The following is a 26,302-nucleotide window of genomic DNA, read 5'->3' as shown; positions in this document are numbered from 1 at the left end:
ATCATTGAAGTTTGTATATCTGTAACGTCGAAACGAAATTACATATATGAGCATGGAGACCCGTTTTATGGAGATACTGCAAAAGTGACTTATGAAATATATGTCCATGTGCCATCGTTCAGTCTTCAGATCTGTAAGTTCTCAACTTCACATCCCCAAGTGAGCTTCCGCGGTCTGTCTTTGCCATATAGCGCAGATCCAAAATAGATATGGCGGGCATACCCTGCTGCGAAGCGTTGAAGTCGAAGTTTTAAGGTTTGCCTTCGCTATAGCTTCCCTCTTATCAGCGCTGTGTTGCGGCATGACACGCCAAACGAACTTGACAAGGACTAAATGTGCTTGCAGGGTGCGATGAAAGGGATTTCAGCACAGGCCCGTGTCTAGCTATCAGTACGTAAGTTACGGAGTCCTGCGACACCCGAGCGAAACTTGTCATTGCAACAGCGTTCCTATCAGTGATATTTGCGTCCTACGGTGATAGCGACGCCGCTCTCAAGTGGGAGAACAGAAATGCATCCTGTTGTCCTTCGGATATGTCAGCTATACCTTGACGATGTACCCGAAGAAGACCCCTCGTTGCGAAACTGCGAAGCTTGTAACCCATCCGCAACCCACACACGATATGAGTTACGGTTGTTGGAATCGCACCGCTGGCACGAGTTGTTGGGGTCTCGGTGCTGACGCCCGTTATTGCCAATGGGTCGCAAGCCCCAAGGGTAGCGTTGGCCTGGCGGCCTGGGGCACTGGAAGCATCCGAAGGTCCCGGCAAAGCATGAGAAGACTGGTAACAGAACAACTTGTTTATTCTAACATAGCAAAAGAGCGACCGGTCAGGTCGACCGAAGTGGAGAGACGGGAGAGCACGTAACTCAACAGTACAAATCGGAGCCTCTCTCCTGGCGTCCGGGGGCAGCTGCTCTTATACCCTCGGCGTCGCGGTCCAAAAGAGAAGGTCACGGGATGAAGGTCACGGGATGAAGGTCACGGGACGGCGGAGCATGACCCCACGACGGCGCGAACTGTCGGGCCGAGAGACCTGCTGAACCGAGTGTAGTGACGCATCGCCAACCGCCCACACGACGGCGCGAACGGTTGAGCCGAGAGACCTCCAGGCTCCTCATTCGGGGAACTCCGCTCCCCGGCTGCCGCGCTTTGACAAGCGAGGGCACACACACACACACGCACACACGAAGACACGTGGCACTGAAACACGCCTGGACACGCTTGGCGGGTAGGCGTTGCGGCGGCGTCGAACAGGCCAAAATGTCCGCCGTTTTGAACAAAGCCCCGGCGTCCGTTGCATCCGCGCCGGCATTACCGCGCGTTGTAGGCGAAACGTAACAGACCGCCCCGCCGGGGGAAGGAGATCCCGATGGTCAGGGGACTGCATCCGCTGTCCGGAGGGATGTCGCTCGATGATGCTCATAACCGAAGTTGGGCGTCCTTGGGCGTTTCTTGAGCGCAGCGCACAGAGAAGGCCTCGTTCTCACGTTCAGGTGCACACAGGACACTGCAAAGTGACTTCGGGAGAGTTGACATTTTTGTTCTCGTTTCCGGCAAGCGTTAGAACCACGCCAAAAGTCAACCGCTCAGTCAGCAAGCACGGCACAACCCTCACTAAGCCCTGCCAGGCTCTTTCCCCTTTTTTACTGCTGCCTAGTTCCTTACAGTAGTTTAGCAGCACTCAGAACGCGTCCACAAATCGGAAAATTGCACTAGAAAGCACATCATCACTTTGAAACACTACACAAAAGCAATAAGTTAAAAAAAATCCTGCCTCAGGAAGAAAAACATCAGTAACAAGCAATTTTGAGGCTGATTCCCACGTTAGGGGCTTCGACTTAAGCCATCGGCGTTACCGTTGAGACTCCCCTTTTTGTAACGCACCTCAAAGGAATATTGTTGCAAAGCGAGGCTCCAGCGCAGGAGGCGACCATTTTTGGGAGAGATGGTCTGCAGCCATTGGAGAGGGCAGTGATCCGTCTCAATGATAAACCTCGAGCCAGCTAGGTAACATGACAATTTCTGAACGGCCCACACGATACACGCACACTCTTTCTCGGTGGCGCTATACGCCTGCTCACGACTCGTCAGCTTACGACTAGCATACAGGACGGGGTGTTCTACTTCTCCATTTTCCCGTTGGCACAGTACAACGCCCATGCCTCGCTCACTAGCATCACACTGAACAACGAACCCTTTTGTGTAGTCGGGCGATCGTAGCACAGGCTGGCTTGTTAGGGCGCTCTTTAGGGCGCTAAAAGCTCTTTCCTTCGTCTCATCCCAGACGACTGTTTGCGGCTCTGTCTTTCTTAGAGCATCCGTCAAGGGAGCCGCGATATCCGAGTACCTGGGGATGTACCTCTGATAGTAGCCGGCGACACCTAAGAACGACCGAATATCGGTCTTCGTGCGCGGTTGCGGGAAGTCTCGCACAGCGGCCACCTTTATTTCAGAGGGGCGGCGACGACCCCGACCAATCACGTGTCCGAGGTAGACAACCTCGGCCTGTGCTAACTGGCACTTGGGAGCCTTGACTGTCAAGCCCGCATCGCGCAGGCGGGTTAGCACTGCCCGCAAGTGCGCCATATGTTCCGGCCAGGATGCGGAGAATATCGCTACGTCGTCTAGATACGGTAAAGCGAATTCTTGCTGTCCCCGCAACACTTTATCCATGAGGCTTGAAAAGCAGTATGGCGCGTTCTTCAAACCAAAACTCAAAACTTTAGGACGGAATGTCCCCATTGGTGAAATGAACGCCGCATACCTACTAGCCTCTTCTGTAAGTGGAACCTGCCAATAACCCCTGACAAGATCTAGGGTGGAAATAAACTGAGCGCTACTCACTCTCTCAAGGCGCTCCTCGATGTTAGGGATCGGATAAATTTGATCCTTAGTGATGGAATTAAGCCTGCGGTAGTCGACGCAAGGACGAGGTTCCTTGCCCGGTACCTCAACTAAAATCAAAGGGGAGGTATAATCACTCTCACCCGCTTCAATAACACCGAGCTGTAGCATTTTCGTTACCTCAGCCTCCATAATATCGCTCTGGCGGGGTGACACCCGGTACGCCTTGGATCGTACTGGCTCTGGGGAGGTAAGTTCTATGTCATGAGTAAGGACAGAAGTCCTACCAGGCCTCTCAGAGAACAGACCTTGAAACTCTTGTAAGAGCTGGTGTAGTTCGGTTTTCTGCTCAGGCGACAGCGATGCTTTACTTATTAAGTCACTAATGACTTGATCGGTGTCTTTCCTGTTTGTCACTGAGCCTAGTCCCGGAAGCTCGACCGGAAGCTCTTCTAACTTTCCCGCATCGGGAATTTCCTCTCCAGTATCTGGTGCCCTTAACGCTACAGGCTCAATTTTATCCCGTTCGGGCGTGCTCTGAATACTAGCTTGCTGCGCCTCTGACCCTTTTTCATCGTTCAACAACGTCGGTCCCGCAACTACCGCCTTTGCAGCGAGCTCCCGAACCTTCGATCTGGTTAAGGCCTGAACGCTAGCCTCACCAAACAAAAGCCCCTTCTCGCGCAGGAGGTGATCGGACCTGTTCGAAAATAGGTACGGGTACTGGGGGGGCAGCATAGATGACACTGCGGCCTCCGTCTCAAGTGCTCCGAAAGGTCCTTCAATAAGCACTTTTGCTACCGGCAGACACACGCTATGAGCTTCCACTGCTTGCTTGATCCATGCGCACTCGCCTGTGAACATATCGGGTTCTACGTAAGAGGGGTGAACTACATCCATTGTAGCTGCGGAATCGCGAAGCACTCGGCACTCTTTCCCGTTCACGAGGAGGTCTCGCATGTAAGGCTCGAGAAGCTTCATGTTCTCGTCAGTGCTGCATATAGACAAAAACACGACTTGTGTTTTTGTTTCTGGACACTGCGCCGAAAAGTGACCCGGCTTCTGGCACGTATAACAAACGCGCGCTTGCCTCATCTCGAACCGCTTTCTGCGTTCGGCTTCGGTTGCCGCCGTCTCCTTACGTTCGGTCGGACTGCTTTCACTCGCATCCGCACTACGTGTGTCCCCCTTTGCTCTCATGGGCGTGAACTTTGGCCTCTCAAACTTGGAGCCAAATTCACCCTTTTGACCGTCCTTAGCTCCACGAGCCCGACGCGTCACAAACTCCTCGGCTAACTCAGCGGCTCTAGCCACCGTACTAACGTCTGGCCTATCCAAGACCCAGTACCGCACGTTCTCAGGTAACCGACTATAAAACTGTTCTAGCCCGAAACACTGCAGAACTTTCTCGTGGTCACCAAACGCTTTCTCTTCTTTGAGCCACTCCTGCATGTTTGACATAAGCCTGTACGCAAACTCTGTATATGACTCACTTCTGCCTTTCTCATTTTCCCGAAACTTCCGACGGAACGCCTCCGCTGACAGCCGGTACTTTTTTAGCAGACTCGATTTCACTTTGTCGAAATCCTCTGCCTCCTCTCTCTCCAAGCGAGCGACTACGTCGGCCGCCTCGCCGGGTAGCAAAGTGAGCAAGCGCTGTGGCCACGTTTCCCGAGAGAACCCCTGCTTCTCGCACGTTCGCTCAAAGTTAACCAGGAACAAACCAATGTCCTCTCCAAGCTTAAACGGCCGCATCAGGTCAGTCATTTTGAACAATACTCGTTCTCCTGCACCGTGTGCCTGACTTCCATTACGAGCGCGTTCCATCTCTAACTCGAGACGCTTCATTTCCAAAGCGTGTTGACGGTCGCGCTCTTCTTTTTCTTTTTCTTTTTGTTCTTTAAGTTCACGCTCCTGTTTCTCTTTTTGCTCTTTAAGTTCGCGCTCATCTTTCTCTTTCTGTTCTTTAAGTTCACGCTCCCTCTCCTCAATGGTCTCAAGGCATTCCGACAGCTCGTCATCCTCAGCTTCTAACTCAAGAATAGCCCTTAGCAGTTCTGGTTTTCTGAGTTTGTCTGAGACATCCAGACCCAACTCTCTTGCAAGCTCCAGCAATATCGGTTTGCGCAACGACTTCAAATCCATGGCTGCTCTGAATGCTGCTTTCTCTACTGCCTACTGTTGTCTTGCCGCAAACTAACCCGGTAGCAACGACAACCACAATTACCAGCTCTGTTTCTAACACTAACAAAAGCCTGGCAAAACTCAGAAGAAGAAAGTCCCGCACTCACCAAACCTTGCAGCCAAGACTTCAGCGCAGTCGTTCCGCTGCAGGCAACCAGTCATCACACAGGGCTCGTTGCGCTGCTCCCGGATGGTCGTTGTGCTGCTCAGCATACAGTCAACCGCATCTCTTCGCTGCTGGCCTCCGTTGGCGCGATCTCACCGCTGGCAACCAGATGTTGGAATCGCACCGCTGGCACGAGTTGTTGGGGTCTCGGTGCTGACGCCCGTTATTGCCAATGGGTCGCAAGCCCCAAGGGTAGCGTTGGCCTGGCGGCCTGGGGCACTGGAAGCATCCGAAGGTCCCGGCAAAGCATGAGAAGACTGGTAACAGAACAACTTGTTTATTCTAACATAGCAAAAGAGCGACCGGTCAGGTCGACCGAAGTGGAGAGACGGGAGAGCACGTAACTCAACAGTACAAATCGGAGCCTCTCTCCTGGCGTCCGGGGGCAGCTGCTCTTATACCCTCGGCGTCGCGGTCCAAAAGAGAAGGTCACGGGATGAAGGTCACGGGATGAAGGTCACGGGACGGCGGAGCATGACCCCACGACGGCGCGAACTGTCGGGCCGAGAGACCTGCTGAACCGAGTGTAGTGACGCATCGCCAACCGCCCACACGACGGCGCGAACGGTTGAGCCGAGAGACCTCCAGGCTCCTCATTCGGGGAACTCCGCTCCCCGGCTGCCGCGCTTTGACAAGCGAGGGCACACACACACACACGCACACACGAAGACACGTGGCACTGAAACACGCCTGGACACGCTTGGCGGGTAGGCGTTGCGGCGGCGTCGAACAGGCCAAAATGTCCGCCGTTTTGAACAAAGCCCCGGCGTCCGTTGCATCCGCGCCGGCATTACCGCGCGTTGTAGGCGAAACGTAACACGGTACATTTCCGTGATGCAGTCACGCGCAAGCTGGGATAAGTAATAAAGGGACAATCCGACATCCACCCGTTCGTAGCAATTGCTACAACTACTACGTCAAGCTGAGATAACGTCATCAACGGATGACAAAGAAACTAGAGTGCAGTCTATTTACGTAGTGACGACAGACTTTGATAAACTGCAGTCGTGCCATAGGGAAATCCAGGTGTCAAACACCTCTATCATCGCTTTAATGCGTACCTAAAGGCGCGAAGAGTCGCTGAAAAAAACTCGCGTTTGTCACCCGAGCTGGTTATGAAACAGCCAACAACACAGGTACAGGCTGTTTCTTCCCTGATAACAATCTGCGAGGTGCAGGCGGTTCTTCGTGAGTTTGCACATCAGGAGCGACTAATATTTCTTCTTCTATCTCTCTCTCTCGGTCATCTTTCCTTTTTTTTTTTTTGCTACGACTTATTTGATGTTTCAGAGGGCTCTGACAATGTTACTTAAGGTCGTGCAAGACAGCTTAATAAAGCTATATGAAAAGAACAAGCTGGCGAAATAGCGATATTCTGGCCTCATAGTCGCCATTGCAAGTCAATGTCATTGCACCAGTAACAGTAATGTCTTGTTGCTGTCCTATATACGACCTTTGAGGTGCTTCCAGAGTGCTCAGATACGACTAGTCGAATATGCATATACGAGCAGTTTCGTGCGGTCACATATTGTGAGCAAGAATCTTGAAACTGATAGGAGGGTCCCTTGGCGAAATGTAAATGACATCAGAAATGGTTGACTTCGTGCCCACAATTGCAACGTGTAACAAAAACCCTTCCTGATTGTAGTAAAAGGAAACACTGGCGCAAGTCTTGGCAGCAAGATGAATATGACGTGGCTCTATGTTCAGGAGGGTCACCCATGCCGCATACAAGAGCTTGTCGAGCTTCGCATGTGGCCCATTTTTGAAGACCCTGATGTTTATCAAAAATGTTTAAAAAATGTGCGCATTCGAGCACACTTTAACACAGCGTACTGCAACGTAGATATGACAGGCACCGGTAGCCATGAAGGCGGATAGCCCCTACCCCCCCCCCCCCCCCCCCCGCTTCGCGGTATTCCAGTGACTATGGCACATGCGCTGCTGAGCTCGAGGTCGCGTGTTCGATCCCGGCCGCGGCTGCCTCATATCGATGGAGGCGAAATATAAAAAAAACGCTCGCAGACTTGTTAAATTTAGGAGCACGTTAAAGAACCCCATGTAATCGAAATTAATCTGAAATACCGTACAGCGGAGTGTCTCATAATCTAATTGTTGTTCTGGCACATAAAAACCCTAGAATTTAATTATTTGCTTTATTTTTCTATTTCACTTTTTTTTTCGAAGGTGACAACGTACAAGATGAGTCTACGCTGTTTACGGGGCAAACTTGGTACTCAGCGGTGGGCGCATTGAAAGACGCTGCTAGCAATGCGGGCCGTACTCTCAAAACTTTGCTCAGTAGAGCTCTTCGTCGCTGGTCGGCGTTCAGGCGTCTCCAATTGACAATCTTAATCTCCGTGATAACGAGACAATCGCTGCGGCAACAGCTGATCGTGGACAACTCTCACGCCAGAAATAACCTTTGTGAACGCGGGCCCAGTCTCATGGTTGAATGCAGGACGTCGGCTTTTATGTTCTTAACCAATCGGGGGCCATCGCAACAATGCGAGAGTTCCGATGCACATCTCATAGTAAAAAAATCCCGTCACGTTGGAAACCACAACATTAGCGAAGTAATAACTGTTTGATACCTCTAGCGAGTTTTTCGCAACAAGCGAAAAGGTCAAGACTATTATTCACGTGCCCGCCATGCCTTAGCAAAAACCCAAGCAATGCACAGAGGATCCTTAACCGAGGCCCCTCCCAACGGTCTGGCTCACTTCGCCTCCAAGCAGAGTGAAAATTAACCATCTGGCCGGCTTTCATTCAGTACATCAGGAACGCGCCTGAAAAGGACTGGTAGACAGCTCGACCACCATCTTGTGTAGCTCTAGACGCTTGTTGTTGCTTTTGTTTCTTTTGTTTCTTTGTCTCTCATTAATGAAGTTATCTCTCTCTCTCTCTCTCTCTACCTGACTCAGGAACGTGCCCAGCTCGTGCTTCCCTGGGTAGTCACCGCCATTGTCGACCTCGTGCTTTGCGTCGTCGGCATGGTCGTGCTTGGAATCGCCGCTGTAAGCGCCACTGCTTATTTCATTATGTTTCGCAGCGCCACTTGAAGGCGTGAAATGCCTTGGGAATTGTCGTAGATTACGATGTTAAACTGATGGATTACAGCAACGAAATGTACTATAATGCTTAGGCGGCTTTTACCGGGAGCTGGAGTTTTGCATGCCTAAAAAAATAAATAAGAAACTGCGGTAGAATAAAAAGGCGGGTGGCGGCGTCACTGATAAAATAACCGCATCAGCCCATCGTGCCAGGAGCTGGCAGTGGGCCGCCCGCTTGCCCGGTTCGGTGGTCGCTTCTGTGCTGCTGTTATTTGCGAGAAAAGGTCAATCTTTCCTGTTCTCGACAGGCAGTTTTCATCGGGCGTGTTTCGTAAACTTCCCCTGCCTCTAGTCGAGTCGTAATTTGACCCTTTGCGCTGGTATTCACGCCAAAAAAAAAAAACGACTGTGTCCCGGCGGACCGTAGATCTGCCTAGGCTTTAATGGCTCACATCCGCTATTAGGGTATGGCCACAGCAAAACCACCCAGGGAGGGATTGTTGCCTGGGAACGATCCTCCCTCGGCGGGGAGCTCCCCACGCTCGGACTCCTCGGTTTTTGGAAATCGCTTGCTGGCGGACGTAAACCTCGGCCCACGAGGGGTGGATATGTCGCTACTGCCGCGGGGGGCGTCCCGGCTGCCCGAGTGGTGGCCGGCCCTGGTGCTGACATGGCTTGTTCGGAACGCCGTATTGTGGATGAGGTCCTGACGACATCCTTTCACCGCACCATGGATTACCAGAAGCCCATGCCCAGTGCTCACTGGTGCTGTAGGCCTCTCTCTGTTATGCAATTTTTACTTTTTTCCATTTTCGTGTGAGTCATTTCATCAAGGATGAGCAAGAAGACGCTCCCGAGACCAGCTGAACTAGCTCAGTCGTCTACTTCATCGTTGATTTTTGGACGACGTGCCTTTGGAAGCTCGAACCAGCTCGATTCCTGGAAAAGCTCAACGCCAGAAGTCATGGACTCTGACAGCGAGTACACCGTAGCCATGGGCCGCCGTATGAAGAAGATGCACCTTATGTCGACTGGGACAACTTCATCAAATCAGAGTAAGCAGGAATCCTTCATGATTTCTTACGTGCCCCTGCCGATATCACACAGCATGAACTCCCTCAGCAGGCAGTTTCTAAACGAATATTTGAAAGTGTGGCCTCTTGGCATATCAGCGAGATCAGGATCAACGCTCGCAAGAACATCCTGACAATAGGTGTGAAACATTTCGCGATACTGGAGAAGTTAAAGAGAATTCCGCAGTTAAGCGCGATCCCCGTCCGCTCCTTTATTACTAATGGGAAGGAGACAACGACTGGTGTGATTTCCGACGTGGAGCTTGAAATCAAGTATGTGGACCTCAAGAGTCTTTTGAGGGTGCGCATTCTTGAGAGCCACCACTTGGGGAACTCCCGATGTATCAAGTTAACATTTGCTTCTTCGACATTACCAGCGTCTGTCAAAGTGGGCTACGTGATACACCGTGTACAACCATTCGTTCCGAAGCCTTTTCAGTGCCGGAAATGTCTGAAGATAGGACACGTGAGCGCTGTTTGTAGAAGTAATAAGGACACCTGCTCACGTTGCAGCGGAGAGCATAATACCACCGACTGTGATACGTCTTCATTTATATTGCCCCAACTGTACTGGCTCTTATGAAGCGACTTCGAAAGAATGCCCGAAGATGGAACAAGAAGTTCGTATTCTTCGAAAAATGGCAAGAGACCAATCTTCACGTAAAGAGGCTGCTCAATCTGTTCGCCAATGTTACCAACACTCGCGAAAGAAGCGCCACAATGTCATTTCAGAAGAACTACATAGCGGGGCGCAGGCGCCACGACCACCTCTGCCTGTGCGTGCATCGAGGACCTTAACGGCGCCTACTGCTAATTCAAGGTCGATGAGAGCATGCGGCGAATGTTCGCGTCCACCAGCTGATACAGACACGGAATGACCTTTGATGCCCTCTAGACCCATGGCTATGACAGCGGGCCGTACTGCATAGTCCTCTGCGCCATGAAGCCAATAATGATAGGGCCAATGAAGCCGGTGACACTACGGGCAAGCAAGGAGATGAACACAATGAGAAGGAAAGCGTTCAGAAAATGCTGAAGCATCTCGTAGAGTCAATCCGCGTGATTTTCGGTGGTCTCCAGAATCCGGCCACTAAAAGTGCCCTGCAGTTAAGTATTCGCAGTACTGGAGCCTCTTATCGCAGCTCTTTATAATATGTACAGATTTTGTTTGGCGCCGGTGCTGCTCACACAGAGGAAGCCCGCACACCAGCTTCGTCTTAGCGCCTTTATCTCTAGGTTCACTTGAATTAGTGACTACAGACAACACACGGAACCCGATAGTGGCTTTATGGATGAGATTTCTTAATGTTTATCATCATAATGTTGAACTTGCTTTCGCCGTTGTACATCCCTCTTTATATATATATATATATATATATATATATATATATATATATATATATATATATATATATATATATATATATATATAATGATATGTCATCATTATCCCCCGTCCCACCTTTATGTCCCCATTCCTCCTCCCCCTGGGCAGAGTAGCAGGCCAGAGCGCGTTAGCTCAGGCCGACCTCTCTGCTTTCTTTCAAATAAATTCTCTCTCCTCACAGACATTTAGCTGTTTCTCTGAGTATAAGCGAATGTTCGCCAGTACAAAAGGAACAGTGAGCTCAAGGAAAGTATGGGGTTTAACGCCTAGAAACTGCACAATTGTTTATGAGGGGCGCGCCGTAGTGGAGGGCTCTGGATTAATTTTGGCCACCTGCACCGGCACATGAGCGTTCTTGCATTCCGTTCCCATCGGAAGTTGGAGGCCACCTGGAGTGAGGTTCCAACGCATTATAGAGGCCGCACTTCCCACTTCCGGCGCGCGTCTTCACACCGTGCGACGACAGCGCAGAATCTCCGCCGAAACGTTTTCCTTTTGAGCAGCGGATACCTTGTTGTACGCACCTCGGCTAATAATAGCAGTGTGGCTATTTCGCAACGCGATATGGACGCAGCGACGCCGGTCGACGCCACGCCAAGAATGTGTGGCGTTCCATGCGGTTGCCATGAAGCCTGCATCTGCGCGTCCACGGAAATGAAGCAGCGCCCGGCCTAAAAGGTCCCTGTTAAAGCAGCGAGGATTCCAGAAAGTGGGTCGATCAGCCAAGACAGCCTTTGCCCGTGTCGCGACGGCTGTGACATTCGCATTTGTAACCACTTTCGTGGACGTGCTGCTGGGCCCACTTGACGTCTCGTCTTTTTAGATGTTTCTCCATCTGCCAGCGCGCTCTTTTCAACACGCTCAAAGAGACCGAGTAATGCGCTCTGTCCGTTGCGTGACTTTGCCCGAAAACAATTGCGTGACGTGCATTCGGCATGGAGAAGGTAAATGTGTGGCTGGTCGAAACCCGACAGCGTACCCGCGTAATACGCGCTCCGTGGCGTTCGACCTGCGGGCGAGGAAAAACATCACGAAGAGAGGAAGAGTTACTCAAGCCGCAAGGACAGGAACCCAACACTAGGAATGTCTGTGTACCAAAATGTAAAGAACGGGGTTTCTGCTTATTAAAGTAGGAAAGACGGTTGCGATGGCGTGAAAGCATATGTTTCATATACTGTAACATCTCGTTGAAATCTGTCCTATTGCCCGCCGTGGTGGTGTAGTGGCTTTGGCGTTGCGCCTTTAAGCACGAAGGCGCGGAATCAAATCCCGGCAGCGGCGGCCGCAGGCACGTTAAAGAACTCCAGGTGGTCAAAATTAATTCATAGTCGCCTCATAATCGGCATGCCTCACATTCATATCGTGTTTTTCTGCGCGTAAAACCCCAGAATATAATTTTTTTAATCTGCCTTATGTACGCGCAGGTCACCGATCTGTAACAATCATTATTACGCGAAAGCCTTGCAGAGTATATATATATATATATATATATATATATATATATATATATATATATATATATATATATATATATATATATATATATATATATATATATATATATATATATATATATATATATATATAGTCAAGATACATCGCATGCAGCGCCTCCATTACACCCATTTGTGCTTCTTTACACCGCCGCTTTTTGCTGCAGTATCAAATGTTTGCCTTGCACCTTGATGCAGACGGAGAATGGTGCCCAGGTCTTTGGAGACGGCTACTCCGAGTGGTTCGCCAGTGGGGCTGGGCTCTGCGCTTTGCTTTTCCTTTTAATGGTGAGAAAATATTATTTTTTTATTTGTAAGCTAAGCTTTCTTTGCCTCTTCCTTCGACTTTCCCTCTGCTGCTGCTGCTGCTGCTGTCTGGCACACCGCTCCGGGGGGGGGGGGGGTGGGGGGGGGGTCAGAACGTGTGTATATATGACAGGAGCGAGTCAGAGAGGAAAGGCGACGTGAGAAACTCGTTTGGACCCCACCGCGTCGAATATGCACAATGCCTTCTGGAGCTCCCTGGGCGTCGCCACATTATGCTCTTGACAGCTGTAATTATCCGTGACCCCCCTCAAAAGCATTGCAGAAAGTGCAGCGTTTCCCTTTCTACTAACGTGCAGGTCCATAGGAGACATAGATAGAACTGTAAAGAAGAGGGAGAAGAAGGGGCAGTTCTCATACAAGGGGGGGGGAGTTAAGGTGACGTGAGAAGACAAGGAATCACTACTGCTAACACCAGCAGTTGCGGGGAAACTGGATAAGCTTCAGCTCCAAGGTACAGTACAGTACGTTGCTACTATTTCTGTAAAATAAACACCATCCAAGTATGTCAAGCGGACAAATTACGCAAGGCGTGCAGAAGAAGAGCCGCGTTAATTAATACGCACCGCAGGGCCCAGGCGACACTACGGAAGCGGTCGACCATCAAATGAACACTTCTGGGCCCGCCGCGGTAGCATTGCGGCTATGGCATTGCTAGAGGTCGCGGATTTGATCCCCACCGCGGCAGCCGCATTTCGGCGGGGCGAAATAGAAAATGCACATGCATTTCGATTTTGGGACATGTTAAGGAACATCACGACGGTGTCAAAATTAATCCGGAGTCCACCACTACGGGGGGGGGGGGGGGGGGGGGGGCTCATAATATTATTGTGGTTTTGGCACGTACAACCCCATAATCTAATTTAACTACTTCTGCCACGATACGATGTACCATGTGAGAAGTTATGAAGTATGGTGCACAACAACGCCTCAAGCAAACACCTCTCCCTGTGTGTACTGCGTATTTCGCAGACAAACAGCATTGGGGCGCGCAAGGTAACGTTTTACATCAACTCACCACTGTTGTGTTAGACTAAACGTTGAAGAAATTAAGTGTTCGCCGTCAACATCACCGCTAATTATCGTCAATCAAAGCAACCAGCACAGAAAGCTTCGCTTACATCGATTCCCATAGTGCGTGGGATCTGCATCTTTTTAATTTATTTCATTCTTTTTTTAAGTTTCTTCTCTTAAGGGCGACATTTCCGAGTAACGCGCGATGCCTGCCACTTGACGTGTTAAGCTCACAAGAAACACTTGGTATTCATCTCCGTCACGTTCGTCGCGCTAATTAAAACACCTCACTTAAGCCGTATTATAACACGCGCCAACTCCAGCTTCGGACAAACCGTTGAAGGCATCTCCATTTGTACTGATGGGCGAGGCACCACACCTAGTATATCATAGATTTCCCACTTTGGACACTCTTGCCTTTTAACGTCCAATTAACTATGCCTGTGATCAGTGCGAAAATGAACGTGCCTCCGGTTAGTACCCTCCCCAATGCCCTCGGCCATATCGCCCAATATTACTCTAACATGACCCACACATCTTTACTAGTGGTTCTCCAACCCATCAGAGATCTTTGTGTGGCATTTTCGTACCATTTACGGGTCAACGGCTCTCGTGTTTCCTTGAGACAGCGACGCAAGTGCCGCTGCAGATCTTTATGGAATCAAGCAGTTTGTTTATCACATATTACGGCAGCTAGTTGTCATGTCATTGTGGTATATTTAGATCCAGTAGAAGCTCCGCGTAAGGTTCACTACGTGGACAGGGCCCGGAGCCACCTTCCTGTGTCTTCTCAAGCTGTCGGTTATGCCAGCGGACAACTTTCCGTACCAATGAAGGGAAAGCTACAGGGCAGAGCTTCTGCACATGTGCCACAGTTTGACAGCGCTTTCGGTTTCTTGGGATGAACTTCCGCGTGCATCAGTTTCGCATTTTTCCAAACGCGAAAGACAAAGGCCAGAAAGAACACCACGCAGAAACTCCTCTGGGAGTTGTCTAAGTATGCGTAAGCATCGTGTCACTTGCTCACCTCCACGCAGGCCGGTGTCATTAGCAATGTTATGAAACTGATATGACCAGTATAGACGAAGCCGCTGCGGCGACACGAACTGCTGCGAACGGTGGCGCAAGGTGAATCGATGAGGCAAGCAAACTGCTGCAGGTGGTGGCGCCAGGTGCGCTGGCGACGTTCCGATCATTATAAGCCGTTATCGCTCTGTTATCAACCGTGACCAACCGTACCCCTGTGGCGGCTGCGTATGGCGCGGCCGCGCGGGCCCCTATCTTGAGAGCGATCTGCGATGAGGACACAGTGCGGCGAGTGCTGATAGCTTCGTGCGCGCTGTGTTCTCGCCACTTAGTTCGCCTTGAACCGAGAGGCAGCCACGAAGGTCTATTCGCTCGCTGATGTGGGCCCTATCTTGAAAGCGACTTAAGTGACGGGCGGACGGAGGGACGGACGTTTTTCCTCGTTGGGTAGGCAATTTCATCACCCCCATCACTTAATAACTCAAATTAACACTCGATCAGTGATGTATTTCGTCTTATTTTGCTGTTTTAGATGTCTGTTTTCTTTTACCCAGGTTAAACTAACGCGTGTGAAAATATGGGACCTATTTCAGGAGCGCTCTTATTTGTTCCCTTCATTGCTGAAGAAAGTTCTCCGCGAGTTTGCCTTCACCATGCACCAGCCATTGACGAAGGTTTGGCGTTTATCCTTTGAAACGCCAATTAGGTGCGTTAACAGAAAATTTATTTTTAACGTATTTTTTGTATGCTCAGGATCACAGAAAGCAGAAAAAAGTCTGGCAGAGCTAAATTTTATGGAGAGACAGAGTAAAGCTTTATTGAAAAACGGAAAAACATTGTAGGTGCATCCCCTGGTCCATATAAATTTCGGACTTAGCAGCACTTTCATTGAGTCTACAAATCTGAACTCTTTCCTTTAGCCCAGAAAAATTGTTTGGGCGATGGAACAAAGCCGCCTGCGCCAAGTCTAGTCTCAAGTCATGTGTATCCTGAAAACAACCGCCAATTTCCGAGACCTGCCTGGCATAACTATTAACAGCAAAACATATAAAATTACTGTACAATCGCACCGCCAGCCACCACCCATGGCTATCATCTTCAGACGCTTTTAACTTGCGAGAGCAAGTTAAACTTACGTATGCTGAATTCTAATGGCAGATCTGCATGGAGCGCTCCCGGACCAAAATTTTCTGTCCTTTTTGTAGCAAGTATGTTCCAATGGCAGATCGGAAGCGTGGATAGTATATTGCAATGGCAGATCGAGAGCTCTCGTTCCGAGATCGCCCTGCGGAGGAGCCCAGATTGCTCCGCCCAAATCGGCGTGACGCTAGTTCCTCCAGCAGCCGTTGACTGGATTGTCTGTGTAGCAGACGGCATAATAAGACAGCGCAGATGATTCCCCGCAGCAAGCGAGCTATACAAGTCTCGTTCTTGCGTACCGACGGATGGACGGCCCTTAAGCGGCTCTGAAGAAAGAAAATGTCCCGGTGGTGCTATATTGACCCCATTGACATACTTTTCCTTGATAAAAGCAGCTTCTCGGGTTCAAGGGGTGATGAAATTGCCCCAGACGCCTTCAAGCTTAGCGATCTGCTCCATTCGCCGAACCAAGTCCAAACTAGTGAACACTATAGTGGAGGCCGCCGCTAATGAAAAAAGTAAGAAGACATCGCGCAAACGTTCTCATTTGAGTTTTTATGCACCAAAGTGACCGTTCCTATCGCGAACATGCCACGAGAATGAGGCCAAAACATGTGTCCTTCGCAAAGACAGAAAAATGTCCCTTCGGCTCGAGCAATGCTGGTACCTCCGCATGCGGCTGTGCCCCTGGTCGCTCTGGTTGCAGGGCCAGCGTTCCAAACGCGGATTCGAAGCGAGGGCTCTCCGCCGGAGGATGGCGCTCTGTTACCGAGCTTTCAGACCGCTCTGGGTCCACCATTGTAATTCAGCATTAGTCATTTGCACTCAGTCGTCAAGCCTGCTGTCTGAACCCTCTTATGTGTCATGCGTGCCTTCGGTATGTCCTCTAAGGCAACGCTTTCCTTGAGATAGCAAGTTATACTAGTACATCTACTAGTTTGCTTAATCCTGAGTTATTTTTTACGCGGCGCAGTGTTTGCGCAGACATTCATGTCATGACAAGGTACTGCGTTACTTATGTCAATTTTGATTATGCGTCAGTTCGTCACAGTTGCCTCGATGCATCTCTGTGTCTCGTGCATGTCATGGTTATCAACTGGCACCTATATATGTGTTAGACATATGTTCAATAAAATTTAACTGAAATATGCGATGTTGGGTAAAAAAGATGCACGTGAAATGATTGTCAATGTTTGACCTGTATTTTTACTCCTGTAATGGTCCCTTATTGGGGCTAGCAGTATAAAACAAACAAACAAAAACAAAAAGTGGACCGCTCATGCTGTTTCTACGCAGAAAAACGTGACAAACTCTTCCAGACTGGCTGTTTCAGCACCCTTAACAGTTCTTCGAACTGACTCAAAAAACTAATCGAAAGGCTGCTTTCTCTGCTAAATTAGTTCATTTGCGTGAGTGCAATAAGTAAGAATTATGATGCTCGTTCAAAAGTTCAAGCCAGAAGGCGATGATAATTTTGTTCAAGTCAGTGCCCTAGCTGCATGTTTATTAAACTCAATGAGCGAGCTGTCGTTCATTGCGTTTCAAGTCATCCTAAACCAGATCACAAAAGCTTCATCACGTAAAAATAGCCTCACGGGGTTGCTGCCTTCACCAGCATATAGAGAAAGTATTGTGCGAGCTAGGTGTATGCTTACATCTAGATTTACAGAGAACAAGCAGCTGCGTTTCTTGTAAGGACTGCGTCCAGGGTGACGTCGTAAGTGCAATAGTACTAAAAGATTGACTAGTGGTGTCGTACAGTGTCGTGACCTAATGCGACTTTCAGTGAATAATGCTCGGACAGCACAGTGAGCGCGGCATCTGACATGTCATTTTACTGCCTCCCAGGTGTACTTCGTGATTTGCGTGATGTCGTACTTCGAAGACCTCCTCAAGAAGCCTAACACAAGTAAGCGTCATCACATGCTTCTTGAACTTACGGTGTTGTCTCGAGATGATTTCATTTTTTAACCTTTGCTTGCAGTCTTCCGTTCGTTTCAACAACTCACCTTTTTTTGGGCAGTGCCTTCCTTGGCGAATTATTCCCACATTTCTGTATCGGCTGTTTCTAGCCTCTTTCGTGGGCCGATCTTGGAGATAGTGCATTCTAAAATTCTGGGCCGATCCCGACGGTTACGTGCAGTCCAAATAAGAGGGCCGATTCCGAAGATGATGCCGTGAAAGAGTGTGAGCCAACCGCAAAAGTAGTGCAGTCTAAAAATGCTGACCAATCCCGAAGGCAGTGCACTCTAAAGCCGTTCTCGTGGGTATGTGTGCAGTCTAAAGCTGCGGCCGAGCCCCAAAGATATTGCTGTCTAAAAATATCGGCCGTTCCTGGGGTATGTGGACCATATACCCTGGAAACGGCCCACATTTTTAGGCCACATAATGTGCTCTGAAAATGTAGGCCGCTCTCACAGGCATGTTCAGTCTCCAAATGTGGGCCGTTCCCGAAGATCGTGCAATCAACAAATTTAAGCAGTCCAACGCTAAGGAATGACGCGATAGAGTACCGTGCGCGATGACTCCGCCCCATTCTCACTCAAGAAGGCATTGTCTTTCATCTTCTTCACCTACCGGTTGAATCGCCTTCCAACTTTTTAAACTTCCGCGAGCATTGCGCTAAGCCGCCACACGTCTTTTGAAACAAGTTATTGAGATAACAATGCTCCTGGATGTACCTGGCTTCTGCACCTCTTAGAATTACAACTGCGGAATTGAAAACGGGATATTACCGTAATCTGGGTCATTGTCAGAAAGAATGTAAAAATGAGATCGGCGGCGACTTCACTTCGAAACATCCCTTATATTTTCTTTCCTTGTAGTATTTTTTTGAAGGCCCACACCGACACATTACAAAGCCCCAGACACCAGGAAACCTTTTTCGACGCCTCGACCACACACACATACAGGGTGGCGCAACTTCTGTATACCACCGTGACGACGCCTACGCCGAACTACTGAGGTTAACATCCCTTGAAAGACCAAGCTGCTGCTTTTCAACTACCCTGTCTATTGCCCACAGACTCCGTGTCGCCATGTTAACGCCTTCGAAATTACCCGACGCATTGCTGCTACTCTACTCAAGTACTTGCTTCAGTACTTCATAGGTAACTACCATCATCGGTTTCAATTCTCAAGATTCATGGGCACATTTTCGATGTTCATGCGAAGATATAATTTTCAGGGTTCCTTCTTCTTTTTTTTTTTTTTGTCTTTTCGCTACTTCATTTCCACTGGAAAGTTCACCGTTTCTTATGCAATAATTCCCAGTGACCTTCTTTCGCACGAGAAAGAACTAGCTTTCTCGGCGATCTTTCAGCAACATTTTTCTTTTATCGCAGCATGAAAAACCGCTGTAGCCCTAAGTAACACAAATATCGCGGGTTGAAGTGATTATACCTATCGTGAAACCCAGTATATCGAAAAGCGTTACCTATTGCCGAAGACACATAAAACAATATGTTTAAGTTACATTAGACGTTTACTAAATACAAAAAAGAATGTAACCATCACCGGAAAAAGCCAACTATTTCGCATTGTTACTTTGACCGCTGCCAATTTGTAACTCGAATGCACACAAATGTTTATTTACTTAACATTCTTCCATTGACTCTTAGCATTCAAAATAAGCAGACACAGTTGTACAACTTTTCTTCGCGTCGACTGAAATTTGCGATTAAAAAAAATATGCGGATCCCACGCACTGTGGGAATCGACGTAATCGAAGCTTTCTGTGCTATTTGCTTTGATCGGCGATAATTATCAGTGATGTTGATGGCGAATGTTTAATTTCTTCAGCGTTTAGCCCAATACGATAGTGGTGAGTTGATGTTAAACGTTAACTTGCGTGCACCGCTGCTGTTTGTCTGCGTAGTACACAAATCGCACATGGAGACGTGTTTACTTGAGGCGTTGTTGTGCGCCATTGTCCATAATCTCTGAGAAGGTTGAGCATTCTCATTGCCTTAAATGGCACATCGCGTCGTGGCGGAAGTGTTAAACTTTATTTGAATTATGGAGCTGTACATGCCTAAAACACAATCGGATTATGAGGGACCCCGTAGTGGCAGACTCAGATTTAATTTTCACACTTAGATTTAATACGGCTTTGCGTCAGCTGTCCGCTTGGCAAAGTTCATATTGTAATAAGGGGGTTACTGCGCTATATATGCACGGACAACAGAAGTAGAAGTAGACAGGACGCGCGCAGATTGCTTGCGTCCTGTGAGTCTGCGCACGTCCTGTCTACTTCTTCTTCTGTTGTCCGTGCGTTTATAGCACAGTAACACCCTCTTAATAAAAGATGAACTTCCACGAGCTAGCCCAACTTGCCGCTCTTGGCAAAGTTGCCTGTTGTTTATACCCCCCCCCCCTCTCCCTGAATGGTAACTGCGAGCAAAGAGTGGGAACGAAGGATGACAAGGCTGTTATTCACTCGTCTCGCAACTGTGTCCGTTCTACCCTTTCTCTGCCTGCTCTCTACCATTCTACCTACCTCATCTCTGTACCCTCTGGGCTTGCACGTTAAAAGAAGGGTAAGCTTTGCAGTTTCTGCGATGCATTATAGCGGGGGGGGGGGGGGGGGCGGAGTTGATGGATAATTACACCTGTCAATAGGCTAATGTGGCGACGCCCAGAGCTCCAGAGGGCATTCTGCGCATGCGACGCGATGGAAAAGTCCACACGTGTTTCTCGCGTCGTCTTTCCTCTATAACACGCTCTGAACCACCTTCCGACGCGGCATGCGAGACAGCCACAGCAGCAGCACCACCACCACCGGTGGAAAAGTCGAAGAGGCAATAAAAGCTTCGCTTTAAAAAGCAGGGACTGACGGCTTCTACTGGTATTGTTGCTTACTGGCAAAAGTCGTCTACGTTACATTCAAAGGACCACAGAATAAAACATACCGAATTTCGAGAACTCGTCCAATCGCCAAAACTCTCTTTTCTTATTATTGAAGGTGTCGCGGACTGACCACAACAAATGTTTTTCCACTGGCAGATCCAGAGGGAAACCCCGGGAGGTCCGCCCTTTCCGAGGCTACCCTGGATCCCGCCCCTCTGTTTCTGCCAAATGAAATGCACTAGAACAGAAATTCGGGCTGTTGGCTATTCGTGATCGTCAAACACCAGCGCGTAAAAAAAACAAAGGACGAACGTGTACGTCTCCTTGCATTCGTCCCTTCTTTTTTTTTTTTTACGCGCTGGTATTTGACGATCACAAATGAAATAGTGTTCGGAAGGTATATACTTTACCAACTGATTTAATGTTGCGTTTTAGTGTCCCTCAAATGGCGCTACCGGCCAGCCGCGTCGAGTAACTCTCCTCCTCTTTTCTTTCTGCACAGACTTTTTCAAGGGCCCCAGATGGAACGCAGTAATGCGCGAATGGGGCCACAAGGAGGCCGCGGCGGGCGCTTCCGTGAACACTGCCTTCGAGGCAGCCTGAGCCGTGCGGGCTAAGCACTGCGGGAATCTCAAGTGGCGGAGAGACGCAAGCTGCCACGCACCGTCGTCATCTCTCGACAACCCCCCTCCACATGGTCCGAGGGGGAATGTCATACCCGATTGCTTAAAAAATTGTGAAAAAAAAAAAGCATTTCCAACCTCCACATTGATACGCCTGCCTTTTATCAACTGAACCATGACCTACGAGATCGCACGCAGGTTTTGCGCGCGCGATCTCAAAGGCCATGACTGAACTCATTGCTCGACTGCGGCGTCAGTGTTCAGGTTTATAGGTAAGGTGCCTACGCCTTAGGTCTAGACAGTGGGTCTATAATGTGACAGGGACTTGCTGGTTGTACTGCAGCAGGCTGTAGGGAGGCTCCCATATCGCACGCGGCTGGCATTCCGAAAAGCAGCTGTCCGCGTCGTCGTAAAGCCAGTAGCAAAGAAATACCGCCTCCTCGATCTGTCATCGAGATCTCCGTAGCCCAGCTTCAGGAACTCTAGGCGCGCGTTAAGAATCTTAGGGCTGCACGTTGGCAACGTTTTTTTTTTTTATCAGGTCCAGGAAAATTTGACCCGCTTAAACAAAAAATTGGAAGACGCTTAAGCTTCGCCTTTAAGAGTGGAACGCGATAGCATTAGAAGATCCCTGACTGCTTCTCACGATTCTCGGCAAATGCAGTTAATGTAACGGTAATGTTTACCGGGAAACGCCTGCCGCGAACGCTATGCACGAAGGCTAACTTTCTGGTAGAAACGTGGCCTCTCGCGTGGGCCTATCCCGAAGGTAGTCCACAGCCGTGCCAAAATAATTACATCGTTTTCAGGCTTCTGTTATTGTTTCGCAGATTTAATATCTAAGTTTCAGAACATTTAACATAAAAGACATGCGCTGTCGGCGTTTTGTTTCATGACATTTGTTTGTGGGTTGTCATTCTCAAAATTCCGAGGAACAGTTTTCTCAAGAATTAAAGACAAGGTGTGAGCAACTTTAGTGATAGAATGGTGTGGCAATGTAATCTGCATATACCGCATATCATATAGCAAGGTGTGGCATATACATATACCTATATATATACGGGAATTTTCGCTCACGGGGACGACAGCGCTGGACGCCGACCAATGCAGGCAAAACATCTGCGCCCATATGCCTTGTACAATCGCGTTTTCTCGGCGCTTACACTGCTATGCACAAAAAATGAATGAAACTAATACATGAAAAGGCGATTTCTTTAGACAGCGCTATTTAACAGGTACCATCTGCCTCGTACGAAAGCAATGTTCCAGATTGTATGATCACGGCCACTGGATAAAAAAAGAAAGGTGCGGCCTGCCACTTCAGGCGGGCTGCAATGGGAGCGAATGTCTCAGCCGTAGTTGCACCCATATTCCTCGTTCCCGATGAGAACAAGTCTCTCCCTTCAACAAGGTCCTCAGCGTGGATAAGTTGGATGACGGCATAGGCCAGCTACCATCTATTTCATGCCCGACTCCAAACGTTACAACTGGTGGCAGAGATGGGATGGGCTTTGCGACGTGGTGCTGTGTCTGCGGTGAGTGCTTGGTTCTTGCTTTGACTCTCTAGGCTTCATTTTGTGGTTGTTCTGTTTAAAACAGTAGGGAAGCTAGATTGTTGATTGTTAGCTAGGTTGTGTTTTTCTAAGTAGGTTTAGCGAGCAGGATCAAGGCATTAAAGCAGCAATCATGGAGTTGAGGACAGTGCTTAGGGACGAATTGTTCATTGTTGGTGAGGAACTGGGCCTAGAGGTACGCAAGGAAATGTTAAACTCGCAATTATTGCAGATAATTTCCGAACAGGCCAGTGAGGAAGACATTTAAATTGGGTTACAACTTTTTTAGAAAAGAGAAGAACGGGAAAGAGAAGAACGGAACAGAGAGGAACACAAGAAAGATAGCGAGTTAGGAAAAATGCAACTTGAAGTTGAAAGCAAACGTTTGGAGCGGTCTCAAGGAAGTGAAAGGGATCTGGTACGATCAAGTGAGGCAGAATCATACCGCATGGACAGGCTGTTAAAGCCATTTGAGGTCGGGAACGACATAAGCTTATTCCTAGGAAATTTTGAAAGGACTTGCGAGAAGATGAACTTCGGTCCGAGTACATGGTCACAGCGGTTGCTGTCTATGTTGCCGGGTGAGGCTGCGGAAGTAATTGCCAGACTCAGTGCGCAGGATGCATATGATTATGCAAAGGTTAAGGCTAGTCCTTTGAAAAAGTACCGCCTTGCAGCAGAAGCTTTTTGGCAGAGGTTTAGAAGCACAGGCAAGAAGGATAGCGAGGGATATCCGGAGTTTGCATATGGCTTAAAGTCAAACCTAGTCGAGTGACTGAAAAGCGCGGACGCGTACGATAGCAGAGACATAGTTGTAGCCAATGGCTGTTTGCCGGTTCTAAGTTTCGCGAGCCAAGCTTCACGCAGCTTCTTGTCCTGCGGCTACGTGTGAATAAGGCTGACACCAGGCTCCGTTGCGTACGTCCGGCACTGCGGCACCGAGCAATAGCTATACCATGCTGCACGCCTCCAAAAGCAGCCACTACCTATTATAGTGCTTCCAAATGCTGTCAAACAGATACCCCAAGGCGGGAAAACCTCACCACTTAATCAGAACCGCAGCGCAGGCCGGACTTTAAACTTTCGTTTTCAGCTCGCTTCGGCGCTTCCGAAGCAGCTGGCGCGGCCGCTGTGCCCACGTGATCCCTCATGCCACGTCACGCCGACGGTGGCGCCAGCTTTTCCAGTGGTGGAGCTCGCGCCCAATAGCACCTGCTTGTGCATTCGGCGCATGGCACGACGAGTCCCTTCGCGACAAAATCTTGCAAGGCGTCGCGTCAGCAAGAATACGAAAAAGGTTGCTCTGTGAAGGATCGTCCCTCACGCTCAAGGAAGCGGAGGAAATCGGAGGAAGCGTAGAACAAGTTCACAAAGAACTTCAAGCTTTCAAAAACCCGTATGCCCATCGCGCCTCGCCCGGGTGCGCAAGATGGCGGTCCCCGCCACCTTCCTCGATATGGCGGCGGCAACATGATCCAAGAGATAGAACGTACCGAGGCCATTCCGGACAAGTATCGCAGTACACTGCGAGTCGCACCGATACCCAAGAATATGGACCGGAACCTGCACAAGGCGCGTAGAGAAGCAAGAGCGGAGTACGTGCAGAGAACCTTGGCGAACAAGGACAACACAAGGTATACGGACGCGGCAACGTTCGCCAAAGACGGAAGACACAACAGCAGAGCAGTGGCGTCGGTGGTTAATTCGGACCTCAAGGAGATCACCAACGCATCACTACAGGACTGCACGGTAGTCGAGGCCGAAGAGGCAGCTGTGGCTCTGGCAGCACTGGAGGGCTATCGATCTGGCAGGTCCCTAACAATAATAACAGACTCTCAAGCAGCATGCCGTAATTATACAAACGGCAGAATTGGGCGCAGAGCACGCCACATACTCTGCTCATGCGACCCGGGAAACAACGTTCAGCATACCATAATCTGGGTACCAGGGCACACTGGCATAACAGGGAACCAAGAGGCGGATAGGATAGCTCGAGGACATACCAACCGGGCGTCCGACACATCCAGCCTTGAGGAACCTGAGTCAGTACCCATGGGCTACTCAGATATCCTAAATTATTATAAAGGGGTCAGACTGAAGTACCCACCCCCGGATAAGGATCTAAGCAGAGAGGATGCTGTTGCATGGCGACAACTGCAGACGGGTACTTTCCCGAATCTAAACCTTCTGAACAAAATTTTCCCTACACAATATGAGGCTAAGTGCCCATGGTGCGGAGAGAAACCAGATCTGTACCACATATCACGGGCCTGTCAAAATATTGACCCCCCAACTATCTATAAAATTAAAAACCCGAGTGCGGAACAGTGGGAGAGTATGCTTTCCAGCGTAAGCTTGAACGGCCAAAAGCGCCTAGTAGAGCGAGCTCGCGGGTTGGCCATACTCAGTGGAGCCTTGGACTAGGGCACCAACCCTGTGATTGCAGACAGAAGAATCCATCAGAAGATGGAAGAGGCCGTCTGAAGCCGCGAAGATCTCTTTTCTAGAGCCCTATAAATGTTTTCCGATCCGATCCCTCGACCCGGCGGGTTCAACATTGGCGCTCAACGGCATAGCGGTAAGTCGCGACCTGGGGAGGCCGGCCGACATGGCGCCCGGCCCGAACTCCACGAAGCCAGTCGAGACATCGTAGTCCAGTGCTACCGATGTGGTTCACCTCACTACATCGCATCCGATCCAGGCTGTCCGGCAAAGCACGTTGCCTGTCGTGCGTGCGGAAAAGTGGGACATTACGCTTCAGTTTGCCGTTCGAGGAACCGAACGCATCGACAGTCCCCTGTTCAAACACAGCTTGTTTCCGCTACCGCGGATACAGAATCGGCCACTAAAGTCCCGTCTGTGCTAACAATTCAAGCGCCCAATTTCCGTCCGGCAATAACTTACGCCGAAGTCCTCATTGCGAATACTACATTCAAGCTGCTCGTGGATACAGGAGCTACGGTGTCGCTGGTGAACAGCTCCCTAAACCAAGAACATTTCAAGGTTTTTCCCTTATCTCCTTCGAGTCTTCGACTCAAGAATTATTCGCAACAAGGAATTTTGCATATAGGACATTTCTCCGTGCTCGTCAAGTACCGCAACAAGGCAGCAATAGTGACATTTCACGTCACGAACCAAGGCACTTCTGGGCTTAGACACCATTCAAGCTATGAGCATTAACATTCAAGGGTCTTCGCTCATATGTCAACAATCAGGAGTTCCAGCTGACCCAAAGCTTCAGCTTCCGTCTCTACCGCGCAACGCTCCAACAGAGTTCGCGCATCTGTTCTCAGGACAATTTGGACTTGTAACGGGCTTCATCCACGACGTTCGTCTTCGAGCTTCAGTGCAACTAGTCTCAGCGAAACTGCGTCCTCTACCCTTGGTTCTCCGTGAGCAAGTCTCCGCTGAACTGCAACGGCTGGAATCGGCTGATATCATCGAACGAGTCTCAGCGTCCGAGTGGATTTCTCCGCTCGACGTGGTTCGGAAGACAATTCCATTCGACTTTGCGTCGATCTTAGAGAACCCAACAAGGCTATTGTCATCGACGCCTTCCCACTACCGAGGG

At 49.5% G+C, this 26,302-nt stretch overlaps 1 protein-coding gene across 1 annotated transcript in view; it reads left to right on the top strand.

Moving 5' to 3' along the window:
• Positions 1–21,321, top strand: part of LOC126541644 (uncharacterized) — a 33,127-nt gene extending 11,806 nt beyond the window's left edge. The window contains exons 4-7 of the mRNA XM_050188500.3: positions 8,122–8,214; positions 12,402–12,491; positions 17,556–17,616; positions 21,058–21,321. Of these exons, the coding sequence (XP_050044457.1) occupies positions 8,122–8,214; positions 12,402–12,491; positions 17,556–17,616; positions 21,058–21,158 (345 nt within the window). The 3' untranslated portion in view covers positions 21,159–21,321. The remainder of the gene's footprint in view (positions 1–8,121; positions 8,215–12,401; positions 12,492–17,555; positions 17,617–21,057) is intronic.
• The last annotated feature ends 4,981 nt before the right edge of the window (positions 21,322–26,302 follow it).

The sequence above is a fragment of the Dermacentor andersoni genome, chromosome 2 (assembly GCF_023375885.2).
Source record: "Dermacentor andersoni chromosome 2, qqDerAnde1_hic_scaffold, whole genome shotgun sequence".
Classification (NCBI taxonomy): Eukaryota; Metazoa; Arthropoda; class Arachnida; order Ixodida; family Ixodidae; genus Dermacentor; species Dermacentor andersoni.
Note: the sequence above shows the minus strand (reverse complement) of the source record. Positions and strands in the feature narration are given on the sequence as shown.